Source organism: Cydia splendana, chromosome 11 (assembly GCF_910591565.1).
Source record: "Cydia splendana chromosome 11, ilCydSple1.2, whole genome shotgun sequence".
NCBI classification, from domain to species: Eukaryota; Metazoa; Arthropoda; class Insecta; order Lepidoptera; family Tortricidae; genus Cydia; species Cydia splendana.
In genome coordinates this window covers 1,762,755-1,774,950 of record NC_085970.1, presented here as the reverse complement: position 1 = coordinate 1,774,950, position 12,196 = coordinate 1,762,755, and the positions used below count along the sequence as shown (strand labels likewise).

Here is a 12,196-nt window from a genome sequence, read left to right as displayed (position 1 = left end):
AAAATAAAATAGAATAAACATAATATATGTATTTGACATTTGACAGGAAATATTTCGGCTTAGCACAGATACAGTTTATTTTAATCTCTATGGTGGTGACTTAAATCCAGGGGAGGGACAGCCGTATACGAAGCCCTTTATTCGAAAAAATTGCGCCATCTATATTACTTAACGCTAAACTTGTAAATGGCGCTTCTGTTTGTGCTTGCTTCTTGGCTGTGGGTGCGTTTTTGTTTTGGTTATCAGATTACTAACGATGCGGCAGTCGTCCAGGAGCAGACGGTTGCTTCTTATAGCCAGATGTGACATTCAAGAAAATAATGTCTAGCCACAAACAACAGCAGCATCTCAATAAATTAAGGACTAGTACTTAGTACAATCTACTTGTACCTCATTTCAGTTTTGTATTACATTTGACATTTTAAAGGTCTCTAATAGCATTTGTACTTAGGTAGTGCAATCTAATTGTGCAATTTTTTAGTTTTATATTACATTAATTATTAATCAAATATCTCTAAACATATCTCATTTGTTTTCTTTTAATAAATAATTCTGAATCTTCATCGTATTTTTATGAACTCCTTTAACGAGATAAATCATAATTAGATAACGTTAACTAAGCAAAAAAAACATAAAGTACGCAATTGTGCTTTTTCAGCTTCGAGGTCGGTCAGTAACATAAGCACAACTGTGTACTTGTGTTTTTATTTCTTAGACATCGTAGTGCAAAACTAACACAAGTGTACACACTTATGTCATTTAATGTTAGTAAAGATATTTTTATTTTATTTATATCACGAGGCAGTAACTATTTTTTCTAAATAACTTATTTAAATAAAAAAATAATCGAATAATTTACAACGCATAAAAATTCTACACAATTACATTGTTCATTAACAAAAGTTTAACTTTGTACTTTGAATTTAACCTATTTCAACAGGAGTGCAAAGTTTTTTGGCTTTTTCTCGAAACTTACTTTTTGTCAGTTATGGTTTTTTTTCTTAAGGCGGCAGTATAGGTATTATTAATTTCTTTATAATATATTATTTTCTTATTTGAATCTCATGTTCTGAAAAAACCGGCCAAGGGCGAGTCGGACTCACGCACGAAGTGTTCCGTACCATTACGCAAAAAACGGCAAAAAAATCACGTTTGTTGTATGGGAGCCCCACTTAAATATTTATTTTATTTTGTTTTTAGTATTTGTTGTTATAGCGGCAACAGAAATACACCATCTGTGAAAATTTCAACCGTCTAGCTATCGGTTCATGAGATACAGCCTGGTGACAGACAGACTGTGCGGGTTGCGGGTTGGCGGTGATGGTAAAACGTCCGGAGAGTAGTAGCAAAAGGGGTGTATTGTACGAGTATTACAATGTTCAATGTTAGAGTTTAAAATGTTAAATAATGTTAAGTGTAAAATGTTATAGTTAATGTTAGTAAAAGAAAAGAAGAAATGTTAGTAGTGAATGTTAATGTTTCGAATGCACCCGGTCGCGATGGTCCCGAAAAGTACACTAAAAGTAATTTTACTGTAAATGATTGAGGTAATGCATCTTTTGCTGACTAGACGCACGCGCCGCACGAGGCTTAAAACGTGGGTGCATTGCACCGAACACAGACGGACGGACAAACGGACAGACGGACCGACGGACAGCGGAGTCTTAGTAATCGGGTATTTATCGTCATAATTTCATAGAAGTTTGACTTTAAAATAACACTTGCACTACGTGTGCTATCAAAATCGTTGCAGACTTATCTTAGTCTAACTCTAGTGGCTCTGTGTGAGCTGTAGACCTCGCGAGCAGACGAGCATAGCCTAAAACTCAATAAATATAATAATATGGCACATTTTGAAAAAATACCAATTACCTATTGAATCTAAGCGACCAAAAATCTATTTAATCATGAACCTGCTCACAAAATTTCAAGAGAATCGGTTGACAGTACGACCTATAAGGTAAATGTACCAGTGCTCGACATGCTAATGTCCAATAGATACCTTGTAGTCACCTCTATTGACAATGAGTTAAGTTTCAAGATGACATGTACTGGGACCGCGTCGAGCACCAGTACATTTATCTTAGAAGAGAATATCCGGACATACAAAAGCATATTTGCATGAGCTGAAACGGAGATTTTCGCTCAGTCAAGAATGTGTATGAGACATAAATCTAGTTTATAACTGGGGTATGAAAGGTGGAGGGAAGTGACCGATCAGGATAGTCTTATGTATCTTTCAGTAGGAGTAGCAGCGAAAGAGCTATTATTGTTTGTCCTTGTCACAGTCTCACATTTTATTTGTTCCCCACCGTAAATTTAGTATGTATTATGGTGGGAAACAAATAAATTCGACCAACCATAGTGTAGCATTGCCTATGTTTTGTCCCTCACGGAGGCACGCGTATACCACTTCTTTAGGATCCTACCTTCTATGGTATGAGATGACCCATTGTTCGTTAACCATACAAATATCATTTTTATAAGTATTAAAATGAGAGCGTAGTAACAACGCCCTGCCTGAAGCGTCTGGATATATTTTTAAGTGTTCGCCCATAACATGTAGAAAGATTTAAAATATTATACGCTAGATTCTGGCGAGCATTGTTCAAATGTAAACAGAGATTTTAGAGACGGGCCGCTGGAGATTGATGAAAATGAATAGTTTGTGTACGGAGAAAAATTCTGGGAAAACTGTCGAATATTTTAAGATTTATTTTAGGTTTATTATGTACATGAGATAGCTTTATGTAACGGTTTTATAATGACGCTATTTATAAACGACTATAAAAGTGATGCTGGTTTAAATGCTATTACTTTTTGAGTTTTTGTCCAACATGCATAACAGCCGTATGTGTCAAGGTCATAGTTTATAGCACTAATCAGGTAAGGGCCACTTGCACCAATTACTAACCCGGGGTTAATCGGCTAAACTTGGAGTTACCATGGTTACCAGTACAATTTGACACTGGGTTAACTGTTTAACTGGTTAATCCCGGGTTAGTGGGATGGTGCAAGTGGCCCTTAAAAAGGTAAGAACAACATACTACTTTAAGCGCCACTCCCTCACGGGTTAACCGGATAAACCGTTATCCCAGTGTCAAATTGTACTGGTAACCATGGTAACTCCAGGTTTAACCGGTTAACCCGGAGTTAGTGAATGGTGCAAGTGACCCTAATGCGTTAGCATACAAATATGTATGCAGGGATGCGGACCTATAGGTAATAGTTTTGCTACTATTACTACCTACCTACTTATAACCATGCACAAATACACAATATTACAATGAATACACTATTTAGAGGTTACCACGATCTTTAATATGTCCACATCAATTCATCTGAATTGCATTTGACATGTTGAATTCATTAAACATAGTCTTAATTTAATGGGGTAGGCAATTGTCAAAGGTGACAAGTGTCAAGAGAAAGTGGACGTTAAATGGAACCATCATAGGTTTACCTGTCTCTAGTTTTGTTCCATAGGATTTGGCGTAAATGGCATTCAGCCCTAAAATAAAATAATACTATTAAAAAATAAAATAAAATAAAAAATATTAACAGGTGAAACTTATTCTGGCGCCATCTGTAAAATTCTTCGACTGGCCAACTCTATTCTCAAATATCAAGTGCGATTTAAATGCTCTTTTGAAGACCACTAGACTGCGAACCTCAACTGAAGATCGTGATAACACAATACTCACACAACATAAAAGCGAGCTTCACACAGAATATGATGCGACTGACCTGAGGCGTCCACGTTGCTAGGGCGACACGGCTCGACGACCGGCTCCGCGTCCGCCACAGCCGCTTGCTCACGCTCTGCACCACGCTGCTGCTCGAGCGCGACTTCTGCATGCCACCTGCGGGACCGGCCACTGTAGGCGCGCTGCGGCCTAACAGCGTCGACAAGAACCCGTGAGTCGGCGGCGGCGGGGACGTCGGCGTCGACGCGACAGATGCGAATTGCAAATCACGGTACGTTAATATCCAAGCCTCCTCCGTTTGACAACCTTTGTTAGGACCGTCATCGTCTACCTCCCCCGGGGACTTAGGTTTAATATTACGCAGGTTTTTATCGTAGTTTATACGCTTGAAACGATCGGCTTTGTCAGAATCTACGCTCTTTTTCCGAGCCATTTTCAAGTAACGTTTAAGCTTGTCGCTAACCGATTGAGAAACGTCGTCGTGATCAACGCTCGAGCGCCGGCGTGTCTGCTTCCTCTCAGGTGGAGGACTTGTCGGACTTGTCGGCGGCGTCGCCGCTTCTTGCCGATCTCTAAACTCACGCTCCAATGCTATCAAAACCTCCTCAGGGATCGGGTACGTCTGCGTACCGCAATCCACCATCTTATCCTCCAAAGATTCGCTAAACACTTCGATGAGCGGCGGCGGCGACATGGGCGGAGAACGCACATCGTAATCGCTATCATCACCCACTTTTCCCAAACGCGACGGAATCTCAGTCCTACCAGTTCCAGTCCCACGCAAAGCACCACGCGCACCAAACCCACTCCCGCCGGGCCCGTAGCCGCCGCCACCGTTCCTACCGCCTCTATAAGGCTTAGTTTTACGAAGATCATGATACAGTCTTTTTAACAGATTCCTGTCGGTCAACAGGTCTTGCACTATATGGTCCCTATTCGGCGACCGGCAGTAGTATCTGCTGAGGTTCTCTAACAGCGAGCGCTGAGAGGGATCCCCGTCGGAGTCAGTGGGGATGTTCTCCGACTGCCGCTTTAGATATCTCCTCAAAGTCTTAACTAACTCCTCTGAATCCGAGAGCCGCGATGGGCCCTTGTCTTCTTCTAGTTTCAGGTACTTGCGCAGCAAATCAACTAAAGAGCTCTCGTCCTCCTCGTCTAACTTCTTGGGGTCGATCGTCGGAACGACCGGCGCAGCTGAAGTCGATGGAGAAGGAGAGGCGAAGAAGTCCCGCCGTAACTTCGCGATATCGAATCGTCCGCCGGAGGTGTGAGGGATGAATAGATCGGTGGGGCGCGCCGGTGTGGGTAAATCGTCGGATGGAGACCGGCAGCGGACCGAGCCGCCTCGCGGGCGCTTCTTTCGTCGCGGCTTGGGCACGGCCCCAGGATAAGAGCTTTTCCTCCATAGGAGAAACCTGGGTTCCTTCGCGCACACCTCCTGGAAGTACGCTTCGATTCTCGGCACGTCTTCCGGGCGGTTCTGAGCTCCGTCCGGGACGAGTCTCCGGCCAGCATCGCTCATGTACTTCCATGTTTTCCGGGTTAGCAGCCACCGCTCGCGCGGCTTCTCGCGGCGGCGCACCTTCATGGGGTCGGGCGCGTCGGCGCGCCGGCAGCGGCGCTCCATGCTCAGCGCGCGCGCATGGCGGGACACCTGCGCGAAACTGAACACTAGTGTACTGCGCCGAAATAGCCGGACGGTAATAGAGCGGCCGTGAACTGGATACGCGCGCGCGCGCAGCGTGCGGCTCGGCGCGGACTGCGCCCGCCGTAAACAAACCGCCCGCCCACGCCCCCCGCCCTGGCTTCCTTGACCTATGCGACAGTCCGCCCTAGCGCATGATGGTCAGGGCGACGCCGGCACAGCCTTATCAGACCTATAGATCTATGCGCATACGTGGGAAATCCTTGGGTAAGGTTTGCTACAAGTACGAGGCTATTGACTTTGTCCGTTCGTCTCTTTCTACTGGACTGTTTGTAGGGATTTTCTAATTGGTTCTGATAAATAATAAGTGTATCAGTTATAAATGTTAGTATCAGAGGTTCTGTGTCATTAATCGATTATAAAAAGAGTCTATACAATAGTTACTGGTGGCGAGAAAGGTAACATAACCTATTCGGTAAGTGTAGAAAATGTCTTTGTTTTACATAGATTTCAAGTTCGATGTTCTGTCTTTAGGAAATTCATACTAAGGATATTTGATTTTAGACATTATGCTACATAACCTTTGCAACGTATGTGTGCAAATGGTCGGTGCACTACATCATTTGAATATAAGTCAATTTTACACAAATTAACTAAGCTCATAGTCTAAGCTCGAGAAAGCATGAGCTGAGCATACTCATACAACGATTTATGTTGCCAAGAACAAATATCTGTGCTCATGAAACAAATATTAAATGCCCTTACCGGGGTTTGAACCCAGAACAATCGGCTTCATAGGGCGGGTCACTACCGACTAGACCAGACCGGTCGACAAAATTTACTACCTAATAGGTAGATAAAGCACAAATACAAATAAGTACCCAAGTACCAACAGTGGTTTATGTCGTCCCGTGACTCCGTGGCGTGGCACACTCGCATGACGTACAGCCTCGCCCATAACTCGTCCGTCAGTTGGCCTCTCACCAAGCGTGAACTGGTTTATGGGCCCGAGGAATCCGACGTGCTATATTGATATTGGGTTATTGCCCGATATAGCGGAGATAGCTGGAAGTATGTAATGTATTTTGTTGGCAGATATTTTGTATTTAGGTTATTACTGTAGCCAACGAACTCGAATAACTAAAGCAAAACTAAAGAAGTCTGATACTCTATTTTTGGGTATTTAAATAAAAGTAAACAAAATCTACCCTCAAATGGCTTCTGAAGCCAGTTGAGGGTAGTTGAAAACATTACATGATCAAATAATGTAGGTTAAAGTCATGTCGTTCAGTGAATGATCCAGGTGGTTTTGTATTTGGTTGGTTAACCAATAAATGTTATACCTGCCCGAAAATGTACAAATTGTTTGTTTACTTTTTTTTTAATACCTAAAGATAAGGTACAGACAGACTTATAGAGCTTAAAATTTATAATGCTGGGCAATAAGAACAATATAATTTTATTTTAGCTAATCAAAAATGTGGTTAAGTATTCGATTAGCGTTTGTCGTTAAAATCTTGTCATGTTGGCTACGGCCTCGGTTCTACGAACAGAAGACGGTGCCGGTGTTACAATATTTCGGCCCGATTCGAACTTTAAGTTACGTCAAATATTATGATACGATATGGATTAGATATGACAGTATCAAAAGCGACGTTTTAGTTTAAAGAAAAAAAAATTTCAACGAAATAAAATTTATTTTATACATTTTCTCTTATTACATTCTAATTATTACAACTTTTAATGTTTCGACTTCAAAACAATACCTATTTTAAAATCAAGTTTGAAGAAACTCCTTCCAAGTTTCGCGTATTGAATCTTAATCAAGCTAAAAAGATACGTTTACTCAGTGCCGGATTTACCACTAGGCTGAGTAGGCTGAAGCCTAGGGCGGCAGATTTTGGGGGGCGGCAAATTTGGGTCAAAAAAAATATTTTTATTTGCTGGTCAGATAGGGTTGACCAGAATTTTGCCGCTCCCCTATTTATTTGTAAAATTTAAAAAACCAGTATTATTTGTCGATTTTGCCGCTCTCTGTCATGTCAAGACCCTTTATATTGAGACAGATAGAGGGCCGGACGGACAACAAAGTGATCCTATAGGGGTTCCGGTTTGAAGTACGGAATCCCAAAAATGTACCATTTTCTATCAAATTATGTTATTTCTATCGAAAAAATTTCGCGCTCGCTACGCTCGCGTTTTCATTTTTTTACATTTATGAACCATCCCCCTTCCCTACTTTTTTTTAATATACGTGCTTATGGGTTGTGAATTTGGGATGGTCGGCGATTCTTGTATCTTCGTGGTATTGAATCTAACTAATTGTTCCGATCCCATGCCGAAACTCAGGATAGAGTGCTCTCGATATCAGATATTACAAGCCTTTCATTACTTTCCAGCACCACAGAACGAGGGATATTAGCACGGCCTGTGTAATACGCATCCCTAGTATTGTTGTCTGCATAGCAATGATTATCATTGATATGCACCAATAACAGTGTTGGGGATAGCTCAGAACCTAGCGGAACGCCAGCGGTAATGTCCACACTATCGGAGCAGCTTCCGTCTACTACGGCTCATATGCGTCTACCGGACAAAAAGCTAGCGATCCATTTGTATAGCATAGTCCCTCGAGCAGACTCGATGCCAGACCCGACCGAACTCCTTAGCTATATCCAGCCTGACTGCCAATGCCTCACCTTGATTCTCAATGGCCAAAACCCAGCTGTACCCACCAGTCGCCGATCAGATCAGGAAAATATAAAGAGGTCGCATCGTCATTGAGTGACAAAAACGGTCCATATAAATCTGTATCCAGAATAGTGACGTCACCTTATATGCATTTTAATATGACTACGGTACGTTGTAGTATTAAATTAAACGCCTCTGATTGGAAAGTACTTTAAAAAGCTATAAGCGAGGTGGATAGGGGCGGCAAAATCGGCATAGCCTACGGGCGGCAAATGTCTAAATCCGCCACTGCGTTTACTAGTTATTAAAATAAATACCTGGGAGACCGAGCTTTGCTCGGAAAACATATAAACACTCAAAAATGCGCATTTCCCGGATATAAGACCTAGCTAGATCGATTTATCGCCCCCGAAAAGCCCCATATAGCAAATTTCATCGAAATCGTTAGAGCCGTTTCCGAGCACCCCGAAATATATAGGTAAATAAATATATGTACAAAAATTGCTCGTTTAAAGGTATTAGATAGATATATACAAGAACTGCTCCTTTATATTAAAATAATAATCATCATCATCATCATATCAGCCAGAGGACGTCCACTGCTGGACATAGGCCTCCCCCAAAGAGTGCCACAATGACCAGTCTTGCGCCACCCGCATCCAGCGGACTCCCGCTACCTTTACCAGGTCGTCAGTCCACCTTGTGGGCTATTAAAATAATATAACATCGTAATTAACGCACACAAGCATGCGGCAACTATTTAATTACCAGCAGGCCTTGCCAGTCACTTAATCATACATTTGGCAAAAACACGGCGCCATCAGAAAGGATTAGGAAAATGCTGGGAGACATTTATGATGGAGACATGACAGCATATCACTGCACCTTATAAAACAAAGTCCCCGCCGCGACTGTCTGTTTGTGTGTTTATTCGCGATAAACTCAAAAACAACCTACTGAACGGATTTTCATGCGGTTTTCACCTATCAATAGAGTGATTCTTGAGGAAGGTCTAGGTGTATAATTTGTTAACCAGTGCGAAGCCGGGGCGGGTCGCTTGTTTTTAATATTTCAAGGCAATATTGGTACCTTCAACACTACAAGGCACAGCAAAATTTTCAGAGTTGGTGAATTTATGCATCACCAGTATAGGGCCATGACGGATGCTTGTAGCATGCATGCAGGATGTTTTTCGGCTCCCAGAAAGGAATGGTGCCAGATCAACCGACTTCGAACTGAGCATGGACGCTGTGCCGATTATATGTTCAAGTGCGGGTGGCGAGACTCGCCAGAGTGTGACTGCGGAGCTCCAAAGCATCAGACTAATATCCACCACATAACAGTCGACTGCCCTAAGTGAAAGTTTATTGGCAACCATGAAGACTTGCTCGCTGCTAGTGAAGACGCAGCCCTGGGGCCAAGACATTCGATATAGTTCTTTAATTCTTCATTACTTTCTAATACTTTAAGCGACTCGAGTCTTGCCATACGATTAAATAAATAAATAGCACGCCTGGCACGGTTGAGGACGTTACGGCTATAGTCGCTATATGAGCCATACGAGCCTTTAATGTACGAAAATGTATATAAAACGAGTTGTCAATATGTGGCACAAGTGGCCCAACTTTTACACAAAATTGGCAACTTTTACAAAATGCGATGTGGCAGACCTTCCATGCATACACGGAATTTTTTTTTTGTGTCGGATTTACAAGTAGGGTTGCCAGACGTACTATAATAGGTATATTAGTTTTGTACTATTTATACTATATTTGGCTTCCGTGTGAAATACCAACCTACTTTATGAAATACGAAACACATAAAGTACCTACACTAAAATACTTTATTTTAAACTGAACCTAAAAAAAGCTAAAAATATGCAAGTAATAAAGAAATATTTTATTTTTTCTGCGTGTACTTTATTTTTTGATCCTTTAAACCGCCAAATACAATATTACTCAAAATAAAAACCTGGTAACCGTATTTACAAGTGTCATATCAAGCAGTTTCGAAAAACGCACGGTGTCCGTGAAATTGTTAAAGAAGCGAGATACCTACTCAAGTACTCATACTTAGTACAAGATACTCTTAGCTTTGCTCTTAGACTTCTACTACAAATACATAGAGTACTTATGCGATTATGATAGAATCTAGCTCAAAAAGTCAGACTAAACATGAATATCGATTAACGAATATAAAATCCCACTCGTCATAACGCAGCCGTGCAGTGTCATAACCTCATAACTGCCTGCTACATTAGCTGGCAAAATCTATGTTCATGCGCAGAGTCGCGAGATCGGAAAACGTGTGACACGAGATCTCGACTATCTCGAGTCTTTTGATTTAAGAGAAGGTTAACGCAAAATTGTTGTGTTGTTGTTGTTTGTCGCCATGAAAAAAAATCATATGGGAATTAGAGTCAGACACCGAGATAAAAGTCTGCAACGATTTTGATAGTACACGCAGTGCAAGTAATTGAGTCAAAAGGCAAAAACCCGTTCCTATTTGGCTATTTGTACATGATTTGTATGTAACGTAGCTGTACAAAATAGCCATGTCAGATAAACCTCAGTCCATACAAAAGTTTGCACAACTTTGCAAGGTTTTCGGCAGAGGGGTAAGCTCTTAAAGGCGATTCCGGTTTATTAAATGCTCAAAAATATTAAAAGATGGCAGTAAGTGTACTGACTACATAATTTACTTTGACAATATTTCCTCTAGTCTAAATTCTATTTGATAACAAGTCCACTATAGTATGACAAAATGTGATCTTCAAGAGCACTTATACTGGTTTCACGACGTTCGGAAGCTATCGGAATGTAAACTAAAAACGCTCCGATTCAAAAATAAACGTCTGCCATAACATAAACAACTCCACTTTTACTTCCCAAGCTCGTAACTCTCTATTACCTTGCATTACATTATAAACTTTATTTCTAACAAAGTAGAGTTGTTTTTAGATACACAGTTTACTATTAAATAAGAGTTTCAATGTCATAGTCATAAATTAGATTCGTTGAAGCTAACCCCATCTAGCGTTCGCACGGTGAATGATGAAAAGTACTTTTGAACTTTTGAATATTAAACTTAATTTTAAATACCATAAGGTAGCTTTTACAATAACTGTTTAGGTACGTTTTGTGTAATGGAATTCATTTTTAGAAGCTACTGCCATCTAGCGCTCGGTTGCTGAATGTGGGAAACTCGCTGAAAGCTTGCCAAAGGTTTGTTTGTTTTGATGCGCTCGGAAGTCGGGATGCTTTCCGAGTGTTTTCCAAGTTCAAGAGTTTTCCAGTAGGTGGCGGTAGAAGTGCGATTTGAAAATCGTGATTTTAGAAAGTAAGAATTTATAGTCTGGGACGCCACGTGCGTCGACACTCTGGTGCAGTCCCACCTCCCAGGGACCTCGACCAAGGCCAGGACGGCCGCCGCAACGGCCGAGCACCTCAAATGGCGCAAATATGCAGCCATTGATTCTGGTTGCATGTTTGAGCCGCTTGGGGTGGAGACCCTCGGGCCTTGGGGACCCGGAGCACATTGCATATTTAGGGAGCTGGCGAAGCGTCTTACTGATGCTATAGGTGACCAGAGGGCTGGGTACTTCCTTGCCCAGCAAATTGGCGTTGCCATTCAACGCGGCAATACCACCAGCCTTCTGGGCACCCTACCATCCGGCGCCGAGCTAGCTCCCATTTTTTATTTGTAAATATGTGTAAGTATATAGTTGTTAGAGTTTAGTTTTAGTTTTAATTTTAATGTTTAGTTTAATTATTTTGTTAATACTTTTATTTTTGTTAATAAACTATTATTTTCTGTATAACTACTAAAAAAAGAAATCTTTAAAACCGTAAGTATTTGCTTGCGTTTTGGGATCTAAAACTTACCTGACCTAGAGTGACACTTTTCCCTGATTTGTAGGGCGAGCCAAAATGGAATAACCATTAGGTATTTTTTATTCGTCATTAGTCCATAGTTTCTAAGGACAATTCACGTTGTGCCAGAATATATGGCTAGTAGATAGAATTTTTCATTATTAGCTGTGACCATAAACGCTGTTGGCAGCGCCGCGCGGATTGTTCCCCAAAACAGGCGCACGAGCAGCCGCATTGTTGATCGATGATTTATGCAGTTATTATATGCAATTAATGTTACT

The 12,196-nt window shown here is 41.4% G+C and overlaps 1 protein-coding gene across 1 annotated transcript in view; it reads right to left on the bottom strand.

The window, feature by feature from the left end:
* LOC134794718 (uncharacterized) overlaps positions 1 to 5,512 on the bottom strand; it is a 97,001-nt gene extending 91,489 nt beyond the window's left edge. The window contains exon 1 of the mRNA XM_063766504.1: positions 3,748 to 5,512. Within this exon, the coding sequence (XP_063622574.1) occupies positions 3,748 to 5,334 (1,587 nt within the window). The 5' untranslated portion in view covers positions 5,335 to 5,512. The remainder of the gene's footprint in view (positions 1 to 3,747) is intronic.
* Between the last annotated feature and the right edge of the window lie 6,684 nt (positions 5,513 to 12,196).